The sequence below is a fragment of the Athene noctua genome, unplaced genomic scaffold, assembly GCF_965140245.1.
Source record: "Athene noctua unplaced genomic scaffold, bAthNoc1.hap1.1 HAP1_HAP1_scaffold_159, whole genome shotgun sequence".
Taxonomy (NCBI): Eukaryota; Metazoa; Chordata; class Aves; order Strigiformes; family Strigidae; genus Athene; species Athene noctua.
In genome coordinates, this window is record NW_027437630.1 from 175,872 (window position 1) to 197,879 (window position 22,008).

General features: G+C 63.9%; 1 protein-coding gene and 1 pseudogene across 3 annotated transcripts; both read right to left on the reverse strand.

Annotated features, from left to right (window-relative positions):
* Positions 1 to 959: 959 nt before the first annotated feature.
* Positions 960 to 13,654, reverse strand: LOC141955358 (kinesin-like protein KIF18B). Of its 3 annotated transcripts, XM_074895199.1 has the most exons (16): positions 13,149 to 13,654; positions 12,147 to 12,547; positions 9,261 to 9,418; positions 8,678 to 8,782; positions 8,294 to 8,404; positions 6,633 to 6,830; positions 6,269 to 6,445; positions 5,804 to 5,878; positions 5,576 to 5,685; positions 5,161 to 5,269; positions 4,807 to 4,922; positions 3,845 to 4,059; positions 2,739 to 3,078; positions 1,892 to 1,987; positions 1,516 to 1,706; positions 961 to 1,275 (listed from the first exon to the last, which is right to left on the reverse strand). In XM_074895199.1, the coding sequence occupies exons 2-16, from the start codon at positions 12,460 to 12,462 to the stop codon at positions 1,160 to 1,162; spliced, it is 2,433 nt and encodes an 810-aa protein (XP_074751300.1). In that variant the 5' UTR covers positions 12,463 to 12,547; positions 13,149 to 13,654; the 3' UTR covers positions 961 to 1,159. The 3 variants fall into 3 exon arrangements, with proteins under 3 accessions (XP_074751302.1, XP_074751300.1, XP_074751301.1); XM_074895201.1 differs by lacking the exons at positions 12,147 to 12,547; positions 13,149 to 13,654 and adding an exon at positions 9,839 to 10,513 and having other exon boundaries at positions 960 to 1,275; XM_074895200.1 differs by lacking the exon at positions 8,678 to 8,782 and having other exon boundaries at positions 13,149 to 13,653.
* Positions 13,655 to 14,954: 1,300 nt separating this feature from the next.
* LOC141955351 (C1q-related factor-like) lies at positions 14,955 to 21,325 on the reverse strand (annotated as a pseudogene).
* Between the last annotated feature and the right edge of the window lie 683 nt (positions 21,326 to 22,008).

Here is a 22,008-nt window from a genome sequence, read left to right on the forward strand (position 1 = left end):
GACAGCCCCTGGTGACAGGGCTCCTCCGTCCCCCGGGACTCTCTGAAGTCCCCTGGCGTGCACAGTCCTGGCGGGGCAGGACGGGGCTGGGGGCGCGGCGGGGTCCTCGCCAGCCCCCGCGCCGCTCCCCAGAGGTTGATTTTCTCCCAGCTCCTGCCGGCCGGGATCAAAGCACAGAAAGCTGTCCCTGCCGGCAGGCAGAGCTGGGCTCTCCCCCTCCTCCTCCCCGGCCCCCCTTAATGAGACAAACGGACTGGGAGCGGGCTGCAAGTGTTAATTAGAAGCTTCCACGCTCTGAGAAGACAAAGGCGAGATCAGCCGCTGCCAGGCAGGGAAGTAGTGCAGAAGGAGCCGGTGACCCCGGTCCCTGTGGGACAGCAGCACACCCGCAGCTGGGTCCTCCCTCCCCGTCCTGCTCCCACCACGCTTGGTCACCTCTGGGGGTGGCTACGAGGAGCTGGGGCAGGCAAGCAGATGTGCCCGTGGCCAGACGTGCCCTGGCACGGCAGGAAAGGGGGTCGCAGGGGTGTCGGGGGACAGGTGTGGTCCCCAGGTAGGGATGCGGGGAGCTCTCTGCTGTGCAGGCGGCTGGAGCCAGGAGCCCCCAGCGTCACACGGAGACAGGGATGGTGGCCATGGGGTTGTAGCAGAAACACTTTTCGCCCCGCAAAGCAGCAGCAGCCGGTGCTTGCCGGCACTCTGGGACACGGAGCGAGCGCCCCAGAGCCCCCCTGGCACAGCAGAGGGGGCAGAAGGCACCCACGGGGTCCCGGGGATGATGGGAGATGGGGGAAGCCCCGACAGAGCCCACCCCCACGAGCAAGGGCCTTTTCCAGGCCCGCTCAGACGGGAGCTGCTTCCCCATCCCAGCTCCCTGGGCGAGGGGGAGGCGAGAAGAAACAGCCGCACGTCTCCCCTCTCCCCTCTGGTTGGAAACGAAAAAGGTTTATTAAAAATACATGTTATTTCTTAGTATCATACGACAGGGGACGTAACTGGGACGGTGAACAGGAGGGGGCTGGGGGTGACTGCAGGGGTACAAGAAGGGCTGCAGGAATTGTTGTGTGGCTGCAGGAAGGGTGGGACAGGGCTACGAGAGAAAGGAAGAAGTTTGGCACCTGGGTTGGGACACTGCCGGGGATCCTGGGTGCAGGAGCCATCAGCATAAGAGCTTCATTGGCTGGGGGGTGGGAGCAGGGGGGGCACTGCCCAGGGCCACGAGCTCTTTGGTGGTCCTTCTGCTGCCCTTCCAGGAGAGAGGGCCCGCAGGATGCTCTGAGGATGGAAAGAGGAGGGAAGTGCATTAGGCAGCTGCTGGGTAAAAGCAGCAAACCCAGGTCCCGTCCCCCCCCGCCCCGACAGAGATCCAGGTGCTGCCAGCCCCCTCCTCCTTTCTGCCCCTCCCCAAGCACCCACCAGCCTTCCCCGAGGCTCTGGCTACAGCCAGGAAGCAGCAAACCCCAAAGAGCATCTTCCACCAGCAGCAAACCTCCCAGTTCGAGGTATTTTCCTCACCTGACCCGGAAGGGGGCTGGTCCAGCGCCCGCTTGGTGCCTGCCCTGCCGCAGGGAACGCTCTTGCAGCCCGTGGTGCTGCGGGCAGAGGGTTTCCCCAGGCGCCTGCCCGGGAGCGGAGGGGCGCGGGAGGGCTGCGCAGATCTCGGGGTGCTGCAGCTCTGGAGCCCACCCAGGGTGGGGGGAGCAGCGCTGTGGAGAGAAAGGGGCCGTTTTAAACCCGCGAGGCTCAGGGCGGAGCCCCCCCGCGTCCCCACGTGTCACAGGTGAGGTGGGGCCGACGCAGGCAGGGACGGGGGCTCGAGCCCCAGGCAGCTGCCAGCCCTTGCTGCCTGCGCGGGGCGCTCTGGGGCACGGGGGGCCGGCGGCTGCCTCACCTCTCCACTCGCCTCCGCTTCTGCGCAGGGGCTTTGGAGACCACGGAGGGCCTGGGGATGGAGGAACCCTTCACGGCAGACACCGGGGCACAGGCTCTGCGGCCAAGGAGAAGGGAGTTAGTGCCCGCTCTCGTGAGGCTGCGAGGCAGCCAGGCCAACACCATCCGCCCGCAGGGAACAGGAGTCACAGGAAACCTGCCCGGTTTTGTAGGGGAAAACCGTTCCAAGAGGGGTAAATCCTCAGGAGAGCGGCACAGGAGGCGTCAGCCGCCTGGCTACTGCTGCTCCCTGAGGTGCTCGGGCTGTTCCCCTGGACCTCAGTGTCCCCAGTTCCCTCGGTAGGAACCATTTCCTAGAGCTGCAGGAGGAGACGGGGAGACCTCGGGGTGTCCTGCGTTACCAAGGCCATGCCCATCTCTGCCTTTGGATGCTCTCACAGATTCACAGAGCTTTGGAAAATCCAGAGCCCCTTTGAAGCACCGGCAATAAAAAACCCCAAACTACCAACTAAACAATAAAACGCAAAACCCCAGAGTGTGCAGTCCCAACCCTCGCTCCAACCTCTCTGGGAGCAGAGGTGAGGCCCCACCTGCTTCCCAGCCAGCACGCGGGGCTCCAGAAGGGCCCCAAAGGGAGAAATAGATTTCCTTGGAATGTTTTTTATATCTTTGACAGCGATTCACACACGAGCTCGGACCGCTGGCTGCCTGTCTGCAGGCTGAGTGTTTTCTGCCCAGTCTCCCCCCTTAGCAGAGCTGCAGCGATCCACGGAGGATTCACCCAGACAGCAAGATCGTGGAGGGGGGAGCCCCAAAACCACAGTTAACCCCCCCAGGCCAGCACTTACTGGGGCACGACGGGGCCGTCCTGCTTGTTTAGGTGGCTCTGGACGCTCTCCCAGATGGAGAATTCTGGCAGGCTGGAGGCAGCTGCCTCGGCCACGCTGGGTGAACCACTGCTGTTGGAGACCTCAAAAGTCTCGTTCAGGTTGTGAACGGGCACAGCAGGCAGCGTGCGGCGGTTTTGGGCAGCCGATGACACCGGGGACATGTGACTTGTTGTAGTCCCCCTCCTCTTAATCGGGCCAGGAGCCACCGACGTGGGGCTGCAGGGGGCAGCGAGGTCCTGCAAGCGCTGCACGGTGCCACTCATCCCGGGGGTGCTGGGCACGGCGACAGACACCTGGGCTGAAGGAGCAGAGAAGAAACAGAGTCACCTCCTTGTCTGCAGTTCCCAGGCACCCGCAAAGCCCGGGGCATCCCCCTCACAGCCCCCCGTCACAGCTCGGCGGAGGTCAGCCCAGCGAGCCCTACAGCAGCCGTTTGCCAGCGGGTGTTTCCATCCAACCACCTTAAACCGAGAGGAAAAGAGCCAGCACAACTAATCCTAAAGGCATCAGGCTGGGCCCAAAGCAAGTGCCCTGCGGCAACGCCCGGTCTGTGCCCGGAACACAGGGTCTGCAGCGCCCACGGCTTCGCTATGGGCATCGTGCATCGGCCCTGAGGATGAGGAGGGAGAGCTCAGCCCTGGTCAGATGCAGGCTGCCGGCTGGGAGGCTACAGCCAGGCTGGCTGGGACAAATGTTCCATGGAGGAGTAAACAAGAGGAGGACAAATGAGGATCAGAACTGCTGTTTTGGTCTCCAGGAGCAGAAATATCCCTCACGTTTATGCTGACTCGCACACACATGCTGAGCTCCCCGGAGACAAGGGCTGCTCCTGGCTCCGGCCGTGCCCCGGGCTCCCGGCGGTGCTGGCCAGCCCCAGTCGCTCTACAAAGCGAGGCTGCAGCCGCTCTGGGCAGAACCCGCTGGGTGCCACGTCAGGAGGAGTCAGGAGAAACTCATCTCCCTGCCCTGTGCCCACAGCTGGGAGCTGCCCCCCCGCCACCGGCTCCTCCAGCGCACACCGAGACAAAAGAGAGGGGGCAGCACCGACGGCCCCAGCTTCTCACCCTCACAGCCCTGCTGCATCCTCTGGGCAGGGCTGGCCCCGCCGATCTCTGCGGCTCCCTTTGCAGACGTGGCTTGCTCCCCGCTTACACCAGCCTCCTGACTGACCAGGCGCTCCAGGTCCTCAAATTCGGAGACCATGGCAGGAGTGAGGAGGGCGGCAGCCTTCAGGAGGGCGTATTGCTTTCGGGCAACGTTCAGGACGGCAGCCAGGAGCCTGGGACAGAGAGAGACAGACCCAAGAACCAGTTAGCAGGTGAGCGTGAGCCAGCGTCACCAGTAACGGAGGCCCAGCAGCACCAGCGTCACCTCTGAGACACCTCCTTGGGCGGGGCAGAGCCTGTTAGCAGAGTTTTGGGGCAAGAGAGGCAAACTGAAGTCGAGAGATACCCAAGTTGTAAATCTCTTCCTGGACAACCCGAGCTGTGAGTTGTGTGTTTACCTGTTAGTTACAGGGACAAAACGGCACCTGCAGGCTCTGCCGGGCTTCAGACACTTGTCAGCTCCGGCAGAGGCAGACAGATCCAGGCACACGTCAAGGCCAGCCTCCCTCAAGAGGCCTTTCCAAAGAGGTTCATTCTGCCAAGATGCTTGGGGCAGAGACATCAGCAGATGGTGCCACGGGAGCCCTGCCAGGGCAGGGCCCGGGGGAGCAGCGGCAAGAGGAAAGACTTCGCAGAGGTAATTTCAGGACTAACAACGCGCACTTAAGGCTCACACGGTGGCTGTGCCTGGAAACCTTCACTGCTGCATTTCCAGGAGAGACTATCCCATGGGATTAGATCTCCAGGAGCCAAATCCCTTATTTTACAGGGCCGGCTGTCATCTGCAGACAAAGACCTGGTCCCACGTCCTTCTGGACAGCCCTTAGGATGGCTACAGGATGCAACAGGAGGGTGGGCAGCCCGTCCTCCGCAGGCAAACATGAGGAAGCAACATGTGGGAACGACACGAGGACACTCACGTCTCTGCCCGGCTGCCAGACAACCCCTGCAGAAGGCACCTTGGTGTCTTCCCTTCCAGCTGGACGTCTGTCTGGTGGGCTGCTCTGGGGCTGCTGGGAGGCCTTTCCTCTGGAGCCTGGAGCAATCACCCAAAAGCGCAGCATTAGCCCATCTCTGAGCTGAGTTTGTTCCCCAAATTCCCCGTTAGCTGGGAAGTTAAGGGGTTTTGCCAGCAGTCCACAGCCCCCCACACGCTGAGCCAGGAGCCCGTGGACCGGGTGAGTTCCTGCCCTCTCCCAGCGCGCCCAGGGTACCCCACGAGGGTATGTGAGCCCCCCACCAGGCCCCACTCATCACAGCACCCCTTCTCTCACCTCCTCCTCCAGCTCCATTGGCATCCCAACAGACTGTCCAGCTCCCAGCTCCTGCTGCTCTCCATCACTCCTCTGAGCCACGCTGGTCTGTGGGACAGCTTCCTCCAACCTGCAGAAGGCAGAGAAGCAGCCACTGAGCCAGAGAAGATCCTCTGGGGAAGCTGTCACTTTGCCCAAGAAGTTTTGGGATGGATCAAGGAGAAGAGGATTAGGCCTTTGCAGCCCAGCTTTGTGCACTGTGCTCTGCCACGCTCATAACTGCCCCCGAGCCCAGTCGAGGTGACGTGCACACCAGTAAAGAAGCTCCTCTGCTTTCTAATGGACACCTGGGCTCTGACCAGCACTAAAACCCCACAGGCTCGGGGCACACCAGGAGGTCCCACCAAGCTCTGTCCCTGCTCCCCACCAGCCTCACCTGGGCAGCCCCTCTGGGAAGCCGGAGGGAGCCAGCGGCGCCAGAGCCTGGTTCTGTGACTCCCGGGCAGCGTCCTCATAGACCCGGAGCTTCGCCCGCAGATCTGCCACCTGCGAGGAAGGATCAGCTCTTGCTCAGATGGTTTCACGAGCCCAGGAGCTCAGAGCTCCACGTCCCCAGCAAACCACAGCTAAAGCGAGAGCCCTCCCCTCCCCGCCAGCATCTCACCTCCGCTCTCAGCCGCTCGCAGGTGACGGCGTATTTACTAACGTGGCCGTCAGAGCTGGTCACGTTGCTCTTCAGCTGCAGAGACAGGGCCAAGGCAGAGGTTAAAGCAGCACTGGGGCTGCACGTACCTCTCTCCCAGTGCTGGAGGTGCTCAGCCTCCTCCAGGCTCCCCAGGGAGCCCCAGGGTGGCTGCAGTGGACAGGAGCTGCGCTCAGGGACCTGCTGCCGCAGTCACAAGCCTTTCTGGGTGCTGGGCTGAGGAGCTTTACACGAAGACAGGGCACACACTGTCTGCAGCTTCATCCGCTGCTGTCTGCCCAGAGCGGCACCCCCAGGGCTGGAAAACTCAAGCTGGATAAGGGAGGCACCCACTAACCTCCCCCCCCACAAACCAGGCTCCTTCCCAGCCATCCCCAGCCGCTCCCAAACACAGAGCAGATCACCGCCGCAACGCCAGATCCTCACCGACACCTTGATCTCCTTGGCCCGGCCGGCGTACTTGAGGGTGTTGTAGGTGTCCTCGTAGGCCAGGACGGAGGGACTCACGGCGGCGATCATGATGGTGCGGCAGTGGCCGCCGATGGAGTCCTTCAGCAGGCGTGTGAGCTTGCTGTCCCGGTACGGGATGTGGCTTTTCCTGCTCTGTACCGAGAGATCAAGGCTCTGCTCAGCTCCAAATCTGTGCCGCAAGGGCGCGGCCACCCTCATCCCACGGCACCTCTCGGAGCCCAGCCCAGGCTGCCACCCTCACCGCGCGGGCAGAACCATCCCCGGAGGACACCGCGCTCACCCGCCCACCCCGGCGGGGCCACGCGAGGAGCAGCGTTACCTTTGCCTCAGCCAAGGCGTTGATGACGTTGATGAGGGCCAGCAGCGAGCGGTTGATGTTGGCGCCCTCCCGGAGCCGCTCTCCCTTGGTGTTGGCGACCGAAGCTCGCTCCGAGCCTGCCAGGTCGATCAGGCTCATCTTGGCCACTCGCAGGTCGCCAGCGAGGCCGCCAGTGCAGTCCTGCTGCTTCACGTAGATCTGCGAGGACAGAGGTGGGTGAGGCTGCAGCTCCACCAGGCTCGTGGGGCTGCTGGTTGGAGCCAGCATCACCGGTTTCAATGTTTGTGAAACGATGGCGGAGCGGATCACGCAGGCGTGAGATCGAGCGGCAGGAAAGGAGGGGCCCGGCATGCTGAGAAGACAAGCAAAAACTCGGCGATGACTTGAGCAGCAAAGCCACGGAAGGGATCTCGCAAGACGGGACAGAGCTGCGGAAAATAATCAGCGTCTCCTGCACTTGGTGAGCGAGTGGGGTACAGCTGGTCACGTCCCCAAAGGGCAACACCCCAACCCAAAGCCCTGGCATCATCCAGGATGTGCTCATGCACGGTGGCAGCCCCAGCCCTGACTCCGACTGTGGGTTTTTCCAGAAATCTCAGATGCCAGTGGGGGCTGCAAGCCCCCAGACACAGCCTCGCAGTGCCCCAGGGAGGCATCCAAGCAGGGCTGGCGGTGCCCAGCCCAGTTCCCAGCTGGTGCAGGCGAGGAGGGACACAGCCACTGAGAGTCACCCACAGCACTGCTCCGTAACTTCCCCTTCAGCATCTCTCAAGATCTCCCAGGAGGAGCAAACACTTCCCCCACCGCCCTGGAACCCCCTCAGCCCCCCAGGAGCGGCTCCTGCATGGCCTGGAGGTGCCACAGAGATAGATGCTGGAGGCTGGTAACCGATCCTGCATCCTCACCAGACTGTGGTTTGCCTGCCGGGCAGGGCAGAGTTCCAGCACAGCTCATGGATTCACGGCAGGCGGGAATCCAGCACCCAGTGACAAGCCCGGCTGGGAAAGCATCCAGACACCTGGACTTCCCCCTGCAAGCAGCAACGGGCAAGGCACCAGGTTCAGAATGAAATTGCAGTCAGAGCCCTCTGTCTCCCCACGCAGCCGTGACGGCCCTGCTAATTCGGGGAAGGGCCTGGCTGGAATTGAAATCAACTGGCAGGTTTGTGTAGGAGAGCACTGAGAAACCGGGGAGCAAATTCACAGAGCCCCGGGGGAGCGGAATTCCCGGCTCAGAGCCGGGGGAGACACGACGGAGCAGACTGCCTGCCTGCGGCACCTGGGGGGAGGCACAAGCAGGAGCCAGCGATACGCGGCCCCTTTGCTCTGAGGAAGGTTTTAGGTGCAGCTCCCACACGCTGAGTTGACAAGAGACAAAAGCACAAAGGGAAATTTCAGCCCTTGGGACCCCTAACACCAAGCTGGGAGTCTGGGGCTGTCTGGGAGACGTGGCCACCAGCGTGACCAGTGTGTGCTGTCCTGCTGCAGCGCTGGCTACTGGCCTGCCCAGACCCACACCTCTCTTCTCAGGGCCAGGACCCACCGATTTTTCCTGTGGCACAGCAGGAGCAGGGGCAGGAACCCCGGGTCCTGGCACAGGCTGGCTCCCTCGCCCCCTTCTCAGCACAAATCCCGAGCGACACTGCAACCCGCAGCCCTCACCTGGAAGATGGCGTGCGAGCGGGAGGAGGTGCTGTTGGCGTCGGTGGGATGCTGCGTCCGGTTCCTGTTGCCGTTGGCCAACATCTCCAGCAGCTGCTCTGCCGACGCGGGCTGGGAGAGAACGGGCAGAGGGCGGGCGTCAGCGCAGCCCGTACGCAAGCACCGAGACAACCCAGCACCCAGCAGCCACGGCGGCGTAGGCTGAGGCATCCTGCAGCTCCGCGGGGCTCCTCTCAGCTCAGGGTGGCGTTTGCTGTCCGCCAGGAGCCGCGCAGATGGCACCCCCGCGCCCTCACACCCCCCACGGCCCCGGGACACGCATCCGCTGTCAGAACTGGTGCAGGCGCAGCGGTGCCCAGACCTTGTGCCCATTTCTCTACCCACCTGGTGGAAGGAGAGACCCTGAACCACGACTCCTTTCTCAGGATCCTCCCGGATGGCCAGAGGGCCCTTGGGCTCCAGCAGGTCATGAATCTGTTCGTTGTACACCTGGAGCAGGGAACGCCACGGAAGGCTGAGGTTTGGTTACCCAACGGGGAGCAGGGAGAGGAACTTTGTGCCCCAGTGTCACGCACAACCTGGTGTCCCCCCGATGCCACCTCTGGGGCCTCGTTACACCAAGAGCAGCTGAGGGGGCTCTCAATGCAGAGGAGAGCTTGGGAGGGCTTCACTGGCAAGTCACCGCGCCACCACTCCTCCAAAGCCAGGAAGCCCTCGTCGCTCGGGGACCACGGCAAGGAGCAGAAAATGCCCCAGGCTCCAGGTGGGAGAAACCAGCAGCACCAGTTCTCCAAACTGGGTGGGTGAGCCTGCTTCCAGCCAAGCTCTAAGGCTGCCCTGGGAACACCGGGCACAGCTGTCAGTGCAGCGGGTACCCTGAGTGTGGCACTGCAGGGTCTGGATCAACCCCAGGTCCCAGTCACGGTGACCCGGAGGCAGGAGGGGACCCGGCTCGGACGCGGCGTACCTCCTGGTAGGAGACGAGCACCTCACAGCTCTTCTCCTCTTTCCTGGCCTCGATCCTCTTGTACAGCTCCACCATGGTGAGGTACATGATGCCAGGGCTTTCCTCCGAGCCCAGCATGGTGTAGGTTTTCCCTGCTCCTGTCGCACCGTAGGCAAACACTGGGAAGAGAAAGGGTGGAGGGTTGCAACGATCGTTAATTAACAGGAGCGGCGGAAAGTGCACTCCTTGCCGGAGAGGAGAGCTTCCCGCAGCAACCCCTGCGGCGGGGGCTGCTCACAGCCTTTGCAGAGAGAAGCCAAAGCCAATTCCCCTCCGCGTTTGCCACTCGACCCCTCAGTGCAGTTTTTTTTCTCACTGCAGCCTCTCTCATTTAGCAGAGACAGAACGAGTCCCCAAACCATCACGTGCTTGGATGCTCCAGTCACCCCTGAACCTTCTTTTTAACAAGCCGAGCAGCCCCATTCCCCCACCTCTCCCCAGAAGGCGTTTCTTCTTCCAGACCTGGTAATTCATCTCACCCCCCCACCCCCCCTTTCAACACTCTTTGAAGCGTCACCATCAGAGCAGGACACACTAACCCAGAGAGCCTCAGCCCGTCCCCCCAATAGCAGCACTCGGGGCTTGGCAACTCTCGTTTGAGGATCCTGGAGTTATTTTATGCAGATAGAGACACGAGACGTGCCTGCCAGGTGGGCACAGTGACAGAGGCAGCCTTCAGCAGCTCGCAGAGCATGCCGGAGAGCCAGGAATAGCATCCTCCGGTCCCAGTGCCCGGCCCGGCACATGATTAGACAGGAGAGCAGCCTCTCCCGCACGGTGCTGCCTCACACAAGTGATGTGCTCGTTAAGCCGCTCGTCTGCTGACAGCCTGCCAACAGCACGGGGGGCTGCGGCGGCAGGCGAGGAGCTTTCAGACCCAGCAAGGAGCTTTCAGACCTGGCTTTACAGAGCTGCCAGCCTGCGGCATGCTCACAAGGGGCACGGCAAACCCCAAAGCACCCCAAGATGTGTCTGCTTCACCCCAGATCCCGCTCCCAAACCCAGCATCCTCCCAAAGCTCTGCCCCTCACCGCGATTCGGGCTGCGAAGGGATGGCAAAAGCAAGGGGCTCTTTGCGCCACAGATCCACCTGATTTCTCGCCATCCTTCCCACCCTAGCAGAGCGGAGAGCATGTCATCCTTGTCCCTCAGAATGCCTGGAAAGCACCTGCCCAGCCTCATTTCTGCCCCAACGCCCACCTCCATCCCCTCCAGCACCGCTGTGGCCCCCAGCATCACAGAACCACAGCACACCCAGGCTGTGAGGAACCTGGAGAGATCATCTGGTCTGAGCTTTTGTGGGAAGGGGAGCCCAGATGAGATCATCGTGCACCCTGTCCAATGGCATCTTGAACACCCCCAGCCCTTGGGACTCCACTATGCCCCTGGGGAGGCTGTGCCAGTGAATGTTCTCACTGTAAAAAATGTCTTCTACTGAGATGAAACCTCTCCTGGTTCAACATGTCCCTGCTGCCCCTTGTCTTCAACTTGTGACCAGAGAGCCCCCATCCTCTCCAAAGCTGCCCTTTAAGTCCTCAAAAACGGATGAGGTTCGCCCCGGACTCTTCTCCTCTCCAGGGAGAAGAGACCCATCTCCTTCAGTCTCCCCTCTCTGTCCAGCCCTTGGCTCATCTCTGGGGCCCTCCTTTGGAAATCCTCAACTCTACCTGCATCCAGTCTACCTACATCTCTGTCTGAGCTAGAAATGTCCCTGCAGATGCAGCCCCAGACCCAACTTGGGAGACTTTGCACTCCTCTGTCTTCATCCTCCCACTGTTCCTGCTTTTCCAGCCCAGCCAGGTCCCTCCTCACCATTTCCTCCCCACAAATCCTTTTCCCCCTGGAGCCCTGCATCCAGCTCTGGGGTCCCCAGCACAGGACAGACATGGACCTGTGGGAGCGGGGCCAGAGGCCACGGGAACGGTCTGAGGGCTGGGACAGCGCTGCTGCGGGGAGAGGCTGAGCTGGGGGTGCTCAGCCTGGAGAGGAGGAGGCTCGGGGAGACCTTACTGAGGCCTCTCAATGTATAGAAAGAGGCTTGTAGGAAAGTCGGAGAAAGACTTTTTACCAGGGCCTGCAGTGACAGGACAAGGGGCAACGGCTTTTAACTGACAGAGGGCAGGTTTAGACTGGACGTAAGGCAGGAATTCTTCCCTGTGAGGGCGGTGAGGCCCTGGCACAGGCTGCCCAGAGAAGCTGTGGCTGCCCCCCCCCGGCAGGGTTCAAGGCCAGGTTGGACGGGGCTTTGGGCAACCAGATTTAGTGACACATGTCCCTGCCCATCGCAGGAGGGTTGGACTGGATTATCTTTCAAGGTTCCTTCCAACCCAAACCATCCTGTGACTCCGGAAGTTGCTCTTATTCAGGTTTTGCTTCTCCTCATTGCTCCCCAGGGGGAGATTCGACATTTCCATGTCAGGATCGTCCCTGTCCCGATCACACTCACAGTCACACCAGCTTGGTGCCAGCACCAAGTTTCAGGCTGCATGTTTGCGTGTTGCTGTTGTGTACCCTCATATCCCCAGCTGCTTAGGGCTTCCACAATAAATGAACAGCTCCACTGAGTCCACCCTGCCTGGGAGCAGATGGGACAGGAGCTCCTGCAAGGATTTTAGAAGTTTTTCTTTGCAGAAGGGGCTGTTGGGCGTTGGAATGGGCTGCCCAGGGCAGGGGGGGAGTCCCTATCCCTAGAGGGGTTGAAGAGTCGGGCTGAGCCAGCACTGAGGGATCTGGTGGAGTCGGGAACGGTCAGTGTGAAGTTTGTGGTTGGACAGGAGGAGCTTCAAGATCTTTATTATCCTGGATTATTCTGGGTTTCTGATCAAAGGAGGACCCTCCGGGTCTTACCGGAGCAGTTGTAGCCATTGAGGACGCTGTCCAACAACGCGTGGGTGGTGTGCTGGAACACCTCCTCCTGCGTGGCCCCCTCCCCAAAAACTCGGTCAAAGACAAACTTCAGGTCCTTGCTGTGGTGCTTGGGCCCGTGAGTGGGCAGCACACTGCTGGGGGGGCCACTGTGCTCTTCAGGGTTGAAGACGAGGATGTGCTGGTCAACGACATGCAGGACGGGGCGTGCGGCCCGCTCTCGCTCACAGGAAGCGCGGGGCCGCACACGCACCACAACAGCCACAGAGCCCTCCTGGGGCGGGGGCCCCAGCATCATGGTGACAGGGGGGTGCTGCGATGGGGGCGCGGCACTGCCTGGAGAACAACGGCACCGGGCTCCAACGTCCCAAGGGCCTCACGCACTGTGGGGGGGGGTGGGGGGGAATGGGTCAGCTGAGGCTGAGGGGGTGGAGGGGAGCCCACAGCTGGGCAAGGCCTCGCACCCCCTCCCTGTCCTGACCCCCGCTGGTGCCCCCAGAGCTGCCGTTAACACCCGCCCACGGCCCGACCCCTTCAGCCCCGTCCCCCCCGGCCTACACCCCCCTCTGGTCCCTGCAGCCCCTCTCACGGCCCCACACCCCCTTCAGGCCCCCACAACCCCCTCCCACAGCCCTGCCCGCCCCCTCCAGGGACGCCGTCCCACCCCCTCCCCTTCGGGCCTCTGTAGCCCGCCCCCCCCTCCACGCTGCCACCTTCGAGCCCCCCCAGCCTCCCTCGGGCCCCTCGTTCTGCCCACCCAAGGCCCTTCCTAAGGCCCCCGGCCCCCCACACCGCCTCCCCCGGCCCCGCAGGCACTCCCAGCCCTCCCCACCCCTCCGAGCCCCGGCCCGCCCACCCCAGGGCCCCAGACCCGCCCCCAGGGCCCCAGACCCGCCCCCAGGGCCCCAGACCTGCCCCCAGGGCCCCCGACCTGCCCCCCGCGCTCCCGCTCCTCCCCCCCGCGCACCCAACGCCTCAACGGACCCTCCCGCCGCTCCGCTGCCAACGGCCGCGCAGGCCCCGCCCTCGCTCCTCATTGGCCGCTCTTCCCGCCCTCGCTCCTCATTGGCCGCTCTTCCCGCCTCGCCCTCCCATTGGCTGTCCGCCCGGCGCGCTGCACCATGGGAGCGGTAGTCCCGCGGCCCCGACCTGGCCGCCATCTTTCCCCCCTCCCCGTCGCCGTCCCGGCCGTGGCGGCCCCCTGCGGCCGGGAGAACCGGCGGCCCGAGCGCTGTCCAGCGGAGAGAGCCCAGCCAAGGGCCCGGCAGGGCTGAGGGGCGCGGGGTCGCCGCCTGCTGCCTGCCACAGCGAGCCGCAGCGGCAGCCTTCTCCTCCCAGCTCCGAGCTGACAGCCCCGGCCCTGAGCAGCTCCCGCTGCCCGGCCGCTGCTGCTCCCGGGGAATTGGTGCTGAGAAACGAGCCCCGGTACCGCCGGGGGACACACACCCACCCGTGCACCCTGTCCCCAGGGCCACCCAGGGGGCCCCAGCGGCTCCTGTCCTCTGACCCCACCGCAGGGGCTCATTGAATTGGGCGGCGTCCTGCTGATACAAGGAAATGATCCCGTGCTTTGAAACTGATTTACTTATAACAGCTTAGAGCAACTTAAAATAATTTCTGAATATTGCTTAAGAATCCTGCTTGCCCTGACTGTTCTGTTGAAGCTTACCAAGGGCTACTGTGTGCATCTAAACAAAGCATTTTCTGTGGAAACTTACCAAGAACTACTATGTTTGGCAAAAATAGGAGCCATGTCCTTGGAAAGCAGATGGGTTCTGACAAGTTGAGTCTTTGTAGTGGGTAGACAGCCACGTATCGGCAGTAGAAACTGATCTACTGGTGCTTTTAGGTAAGATAGAGTTGGTAAACCAGCTGAAAACCACTCTTGTTGTTCAAGATATTGTCTGAGAGAATCTGCATATGCTCCAAGGAAAAGTACAAGGTGAGGAGGACTGTGAGCCTTCCTCCAACAGACCCCAGAGACACCCACCAGGAGGCAATGGGCAGAGAACATCAACTGCTGACACCAGCATCTAGAGCCAACCCAGCCTCACTCATGCACATGGATATTTGTATTGTGTAATCCAATGAATATGGATATCCACACTTGGTAAGTTTTTGGTAAAATGTGCTGTGGGGGTGCAAGCTTTGCAGAGAAATCCCCTTGCACCCCGGCCGGAGTAAACATACAAACATACCTGCTGTGTAACTCTACTCCAGTTGTAGAGTCTGTTTCTATGAATCGCTGCCTGCACCGAAGCAGCGGTGACAGGTGACCGTGCCAGAGGGTCCTCATGGCTCTGCAGGGCTGGACCACGTCCTCCCCCCTGCAGTGAGGACGCATGTACCTGAGGGGACACCCCTCATGGGGCCACCTGGGCTCTGGGTCAGGGACATGGTGGCGGTGGCACCCCCACTGTCTGCACTGGAGGTGGCAGAGAAGACGCCAGCGCTTGGGGACAGGGGAGCCTCTCCCGGCACCCCCGGCCGGGCCAGTTCAGGAAGCCAAGCGGGGTCGACTGGGGGGGTGGCAGGTGGACCCTGTCCCTGGGCTGGGGGATGTTGGCTCTGCCCCACGCGGGGACACAGACAGCAGACGGGGAGAGGTCACAGCTCTGCTTTACCATGGGGTAGCCCTGGGGTCAGGCAGCAAGGCATCTCCCCCCTGCCCCAGCGCAGCCCCCCAGCACGGGGCTGGACAGGGGGGCACCCGTATGGACATCTGCGCGTCCTGTACATATATACACGCCAGCAGGGACCCCCGGCCCCGGCACTGCCCCGAGCGTGGGGGGGCAGCGAGGAGTGGGGCACCACGGGGCCAAGCGGGGAGCACAGCCAGGGGATGGGGGCGCAGTGGGGCAGCGCAGGGGGGTCCCCCAGCCTCTTGCTGGTCCCCAGCCCCCTGCGGGCCCCCAGCCTTGAATTAGCAGCTGTGGGGTGAGCTAATGGGAAAGGGGGGGTTTGGGGCACCGCACATGGCCTGGATCGCTGTGGGGGGATGCCGTGGGGCTGGACAGGAGCAAAGGGGAGGCTCTAGGGCTGGGCGGCAGTGGGGGGACGCTGTGGGGCTGGGCGGTCTTTGGGGGATACCGTGGGGCTGGAGGTCTATGGGGCGATGCCGTGGGGCCGGGGGGCCGTGGGGCGACGCTGTGGGTGCGGGTTCAGTCCGAGTAGATGATGAAGCCGGAGAAGGTGCTGTACTTGTTGTTGTTGCCGCCGTGGGCTTTGCCCCCGTCCAGCTTGATGAAGACCTCGTCCCCCGCGTCCAGGTGCAGGATGACGCTGTTGCTGGCGTAGTCGTAGTTCTGGTCGGCGTCCTGCGCGATGGCGCTGGCCCGCACCTGCGCAGGGGACACCCGCGTTACCCGGCTCAGGGCACGGCTCTGCCCCGGGTCCCACGGGACACCCGGGGTCCCGGCTCAGCCGCAGCCAGGGAGAGCGCCCGCCAGCTCCGGGGCAGCGTGGGGTGCCCTGACCCCCCCCACGGGTGACGCACCCCGGATGGAGGGGGCTGCCCCCAGCACCGCCCGGAGCCTCTCCCTGACCGGGCAGGCTCCGAGCTGGGGCCCTGGCGCTGGGTTTGGGGCCACAGGCCCAGGCTCGGGTGTGGCACCACGACTCGGAGGCGGGGCCCCAGCCCTGGGTCTGCACGGGGGGGACCCCGGCACGGACACGGAACCACGGCTCCGGACTGGGGTGCAGCACCACAGCTCAGGCACGGGATCCCGTCTCCCGATGGGGATGTGGGACCCAGCTCAGACATGGAGCCGCGGTTTCAGATTCAGCCACGGGCCCACAGCTCAGACACGGGACCCCGTCTCGGGTTTGGATGTGAGTCCACAGCTCTGACACGGGACCCCGACCCTGGGTTCGGATGCAGCACCACGGCTGAGACACGGGACCCCATCTCCGGGTTTGGATGTGGGACCCCGGCTCGGACACGGGACCCTGACCTAGTGCAGCTGCGGGACCGTGGCTCAGAGCTGGGACCCCGACTCTGGATTCGGACACAGGACCGTGGCTCAGATGTGGGACCCCGGCTCGGACACAGGACTGCGTCTCCAAGCCCAGCCCGGCCCCAACCAACCTGATTCTCCTGCACATCTTCCCATGAGCTCCCTGTGGGCCATGAGCGTGTAGCGAGGCTGAGCTCAAATCCCCCCAAAACAAGCCTCGCTCTTCACCCTGATCCCAGCCTGCTGGGGGGCGGGATGCTCCCCACGAGAAATGTTTCCTCCGTGCCAGAGGACAAGGCCGGGAGGTGCCGGCAGAGCCGGAGGTGCCGTAACTGCCTGGCAAAGAAGTTCCGTGGCTGGAGCCTGCTGCCACTGCAGAATTATTTGGGTAATCAAATCTCCGCCGGCGCCTTGCCGGGAGATCGCGCAGCGCTGGGTGACAGCGACAAGCCGGCAGGTAAAATCCCAAATGAAATAAATGCAAAAGCGACGCGCTGGGGAGAAGATGCTCCTAATTACAACCGACAACAATGGGCTCTTAATTGGCTCACGCTGGGTGGGGAGGGTCCTCTCCTCATCTCCCCGAGCCGACAGGCAGCCTGCGATGGCGTGCTCAGACACTGTTAACTCTGGAACCTACCGATGTCCCAGCAGGTGGTCCCGTGCTCTCACCCACGCAGCCGTATCCCTCGTGCCATCACCAACACTATCACCCTGTTAATATTCACCCTGTGTATAACCCGCCACCACGAGGGTCCCCATCCCTGGGGGAGGACACCCGGTGAATCTCAGGGGGTCACAGTGTCCCAATCTCCGGGGGGTGTTGCCTCACAGAGGGTCATGCTGAGGAAGAGGAGGGAGGAAGAAGCAGGGGCGAGGGAGAACGAGGGGAAGCTTTTTGGTGCCGGGCTCTGCTGCCATCGTGTCCCTCCCCCTGCAGCCAGAGCCGCCCAGTGCCATCCATCTTCCCTCGTTAAGGAGCTGCCTCGTCACCACGTGCCCGCCAGCCCTTCGCGCTAACCAGGGAAGACAAATGGCAGCGCCAGGCTGGCCTGAGCCGCTCCCGGCACCACGGTGGCAGAGGAAGTGGGGGCTGCCACCAAGTCCCCCCCTCGGATGGTCTCATCCCCCTCGTGCTGCTCTGTGCCTCAGTTTCTCCGTGCCACAGCCCGGCGCAGCCCCGGGGGGTGGGAACCATGGGGGGGACATGGCCCCCAGCCCCCGCAGCTGGCTCTGCTGCAGCCGCTGTCACTGACCCCGGTGACACTGCTGGGGGGTGTCACCAGCCCTGGGGTCACTGGGATGGTCCCCGACGTGGCCGGCTGCGCCCCAGGGCCCTGGGCTGGCAGGGGGACGGGGGGCAGCGGGGCTGAGCTGCTCGCGGTGACGCTCGGTGCCTCGGGGACACCATGTGCCCCACGTGCCACGGCCACCGTGGCCCAGGACCCCAACGTGTGGCTGTGGGCGCTCCCCAGCACCCCCAAGTGTAGTGGCGGGCGCCCCCCAGCACCCCCAGACATATGCCGGGTGCCCTCCCAGCACCCCCAGGCGCAGCAGTGGGTGCCCCCCTTCGGACCCCTCTGGGCATGGCGGTGGGTGCCCCCCAGCACCCTTGGGGGCAGTAGCAGGTGGCCCCCTGGGCCCCCAGGCACAACACTGGGTGCCTCCAGAATCCCCCCCCAAAGCAAGGGGGTCCCCCCTGGGGACTGTCCCCAGGCCCCCAACCACAGGGACCCCCCCGGGGCTGTGCCCCTCCCCAGGCCTTTGGCTACACGAGGCAGCCGGGGCCACAGTCACCCCCACCACGGGGACCCCAGAACCGCCCCGTTCCGACCCCGTCCGTCCGTCCGTCCAACCGTCCAGCACCCGCCCCCACCCCGCTGCCCCACTCGCCTGTCTATGGGCTACTACAAATAAGAATAATTAATGCTAATTAACCACCAGGAGCAGCTCCCTCCCAGCGCCGGGGCTCCCCTGGCTCTCATTAACTCCAGCCCCGATGCAGGGTGAGGGGCTGTGCCCAGAACCAGCAGCGCCCAGAGGAAAGTGGGGGGGTCAGACGGACACCCCCGAGTTATAATTCCCTAGGAGGAGGCTGGCATCGACCCCTGTCTACCAGGAAACACCCCGGCAACCCCCGACCCCCCAGCTTTGCCAGGGATGGAGCATTTTTGGTAACAAATCCCTACTTAACCCAATTTTCTCATTTTTGGGGGTATTTTTGGGGTACCTTTTTGAAACTCTCCCGCTGGAGCCAGCCCGCTGAAACGCTCCCCTGCCTCCCGAGCCGCTTCTTTATAAATATTGGAGCGGCGATACCTCGTTAGTAATTAACAACCAGTTAATTAAGCTGCATCGCGCGCCCGACCAAGTGCAGTTCCTCTTGTCGAGGGGCTCCGTAGCTTCTGGAAATTCATCCAGGAGCGTCCGGGTGCATCAATCCCCCACCAGGCTGGGGGGGTCAGAGCTCAGTGGAGGGCAGGAGAAGGCAGGAAGGTTTGGGGGGGGTCCCCAAAAATACTTTTGTGGAGGAATAAGGGGTTGAAGTGTTTTTTTGGGGATGCTCAGTCTGGAGTTACACAGATGCTGCTTGGGAGAAAGAGCCAGGGGTGCCAAGCGTCGCCAGGACCCTCCAAAATTTGGGACTGGAGTGGGGGACACACACACAAAAAAAAAAAATAATTAAACTGTTTGGATGGAGAAAAAAAGCTGAGCGGCTTCTGCCTCTGCTGCCCTCCCGGCTCAGGGGTTTTAAGAGCCGAGGGGTGAAGTGCTGTGGCCGTGACAGGACTCCCAATTCCCGCCCCCCCCCAGCTGTTTTTGGGGGTTGATAACGCAAGTTTGGGTTCATTTGGTGTCGTACATCCTCAGGATAAGGATGCACCACAGGGCTGGATGCTGGGAGAAGACGGGAAGTGGGAGCGGGGTGGGATGAATCCCGGTGAGGATGCCGGTTGTGGTGACACCCAAGGGAACTGAGCTCAGGTGACGTTTTGGGGGTCACGACCACGTCTTGGGCCTCAGGTCATGGCTGGGGGGACACAGTGTGAGAAAGGGGCAGCGCTATGGACATCACCCGAAAACAGCGGGGATGGAGGGTCTCGGGATTGGGAGGATTTTCAGATGGACGGGGTCTGGGGGGGATGCCGGAGTGGGGCGGGAGACAGGGACGGAGCCAGCCTCGGGGTGTCCCCCCATGGTGTCCCCTCGCAGCCCGGACGGGATGAGGACATGTCTCCTCACCCAGCGGCAGCAGGACTGGCTCTGGGCCGGGGGGGCTGCACCCCACAATTGGGGCAGAAGCTGCCCCCTCCAGGGACTGTCCCCCGTGGAGGAGCCTTGTCCCCGCCGGGGAGGGCAGGACACCCTGGGGACACTGTGGGGACACCCCAAGGCACCCCAGAGGCATGACAGGGCACGTCTGTGGGGCCAAGGAAAGGACCAAGGGGACCCTTGGGGACATGGCAGGGCAGCCTGGCTGTGGTGGCAGCATGTGCCCCCAGTGCTGGGAGAGGGACGGGGTACCCGGGGGAGCATCTCTGGGCATGGGAGCAGGATGGGGCACCCCGGGGGTGCACCCGGAGCCCAAAACTGCTACTGGAGGAAGGATGGGGCACCCCTGGGGTGCATCTTTGGGGCTGGGAGTTGGATGGGGCACCCCAGGAACACACTCAGGGCCCATCATCGCTACTGGGAAAAACACAGAGCCTCTTGGGGGCAAATCTCCAGGGCTGGCAGAAGGATGGGCCATGCCGTGGATGCATCTCTGGAGCTGGGAGCAGGACAGGGCACCCTGGGGATGCACCCAGCGCCCATCACTGCCACTGGAGAAGGATGTGGCACCCTGGGGTGCATCTCCATGGCCAGGAGAAGGATATGGCGCCCTGGGGATGCACCCAGAGCTCATCATTGCCACTGGGAGAGGGACAGAGCATCCTGGGGTACATCTCTGGGGCCGGGAAAAGGATGGGGCACACCAGTGGAAGCTCCCAGAGCCCATCCTTGTCACTGAGAGAAGGATGGAGCACCCCAGGGATGCATCTATGGGGCCAGGAGAAGGACAGGGCACGCCGCAGGTGCATCTCTGCAGCTGGGAGAAGGACGTGGCACCCCAGAGATGCACCCGGAGCCCATCACTGCCACTGGAGAAGGATGTGGCACCCTGGGGTGCATCCCTGGGGCTGGGAAAAGGACGGGGCTCCCCGGGGGAAGCACCCAGAGCTCATCATCAGCACTGGGAGAAGGATGTGGCATACTGAGGGTTCACCTCTGGGGCCAGGAGAAGGATGGAGCACCCAGGGGGTGCATCCCTGGGGCTGGGAAAAGGACGGGGCACCCTGAGGAAGCACCCAGCGCCCTTCTCCGGTGCTGGGGGGGCAGTGACATCTCCCGTCCCCGCGGGGGGGCTGGTAGCTGGGATGGCCAGCCCTTACCTGGCCGTTCTTGCAGAGGTCGGCCCACATGCTGGTGCCGTCGCCGCCGCGCATGAGGACGTGCTAGGTGAAGAAGCAGGTGCCGGGGATGGCGCAGGTGAACTTGCCGGAGGCAGCGTCGTAGCTGTTGCCCAGGTTGGTGACCACGTCGTCGAACTTGAGGACCTCGTAGCCCTCGTGGGGGTTCTTGAGGCCGGCGTAGAATGCGACGCGCGGCACCGTGCTGTAGGTTGCCGCACTCACGGCACCCGTAGCCCCTGGTCCCGGTAATCCCGGTGGTCCTGGTCGTCCCACTTCACCCCGTGCCCCCACCGGTCCCGGTGGTCCCGGTTCTCCCGGTGGTCCCGGCGGCCCCGGTTTCCCCGGTCGCCCCGGCTTGCCCTGGGGACCCTGCACCAGGGTGGAAGGCGGCGGGAGGGGTCCGCGTTCGGCCGGTTGCGGAGCGGGTGCGGCGGCGGGGCCGTAGGGCTCGCAGACCATCCGGCATGTCCCCAGCATCTCGTAGCGTCCGTCGGTACCGGCGGAGCTCACCAGCACCGGGATGAGCACCACCAGCACCAGCACCATCACCACCCCCGCCGCGGCCGCCAGTAAAGTTTTGCGGCCCAGGCTGAGCCGCCGCCCGGCCGGGGCGCGTTGTCGGCCGGGGGCGGGAATGGTGGCGGTGGGGGGGAGCAGGGCGGCGGCGGCGCGGGGGGGCTCGGGGGTGGCGGCGGCGGTGGCCGCTCCGCTGCGCTCCGCTGGCTCCGGTGCGCCCCGCGCCCGCCCAGGCCACGCCCACTGTCACCGGGCCACGCCCCCTCCCGCCCCCTCCGACACGCCCCGTCCCGCCCCGGACACGCCCACGCCCCGCGCGGGGACACGCCCCCTCTGCCGCGCCCCCCGCCCCCCCGCAGCCACTCGCGCCCGCACCCGCCCGTGACCCGGGGTCTCCGTGGGGCCCCGGTCCCCCCGCCCCCGGCTGCCCCCCTGAACCCCCCCACCGCTGGGGACCCCTCCGTGGCCCCGTCCCGTCCCCCCCCCCGACCCGCGTGGGCCATCCCCGCGCGGTCACCCCGAGCCACGCCCTGTCCCCACGGGCCCAAGCGGTGCCACCCCCGGCCCCGAGCAGCCGCCGGCCCCGCACCCACGGGGGCCGGAGCTCCGTCACCTCCGAGCCCGGCAGCCGGCGGCTGGGGACACCCATGGGACCCGTCACCTGTGTCCCCACGGGGGACAGTCCCCAGAGCACACCCAGGGCCCTTCCCTCCCACCCGCCTCAGTTTCCCCGCCGGAGGGCCGGGCTCTGCGGGCGCCCACGCCTCGGGACAGCCCGGGTGACACTCGCGTGGCCAAGCACCCACCCCCCAGGAGCACCCATCGGGGTCAACCGCGGGGTTGCAGGACAGGATGTCACCGCCGGTGGCAAAGGCCATGGTGACAATGGGGCACCCACGGGTGCCACCGCGGGGACGG

What these genes read in the sequence shown, in the direction of transcription:
- LOC141955358 (XM_074895199.1), bottom strand. Translation starts at nt 12,462, where the DNA reads ATGATGCTGGGGCCCCCGCCCCAGGAGGGCTCTGTGGCTGTTGTGGTG. An exon ending in TTCCCAGAGGGGCTGCCCAG is followed by an intron (nt 5,270 to 5,575) that starts GTGAGGCTGGTG and finishes TGCCTTCTGCAG; the next exon opens with GTTGGAGGAAGCTGTCCCAC. An exon ending in GACGGCCCCGTCGTGCCCCA is followed by an intron (nt 1,988 to 2,738) that starts GTAAGTGCTGGC and finishes CCTTGGCCGCAG; the next exon opens with AGCCTGTGCCCCGGTGTCTG.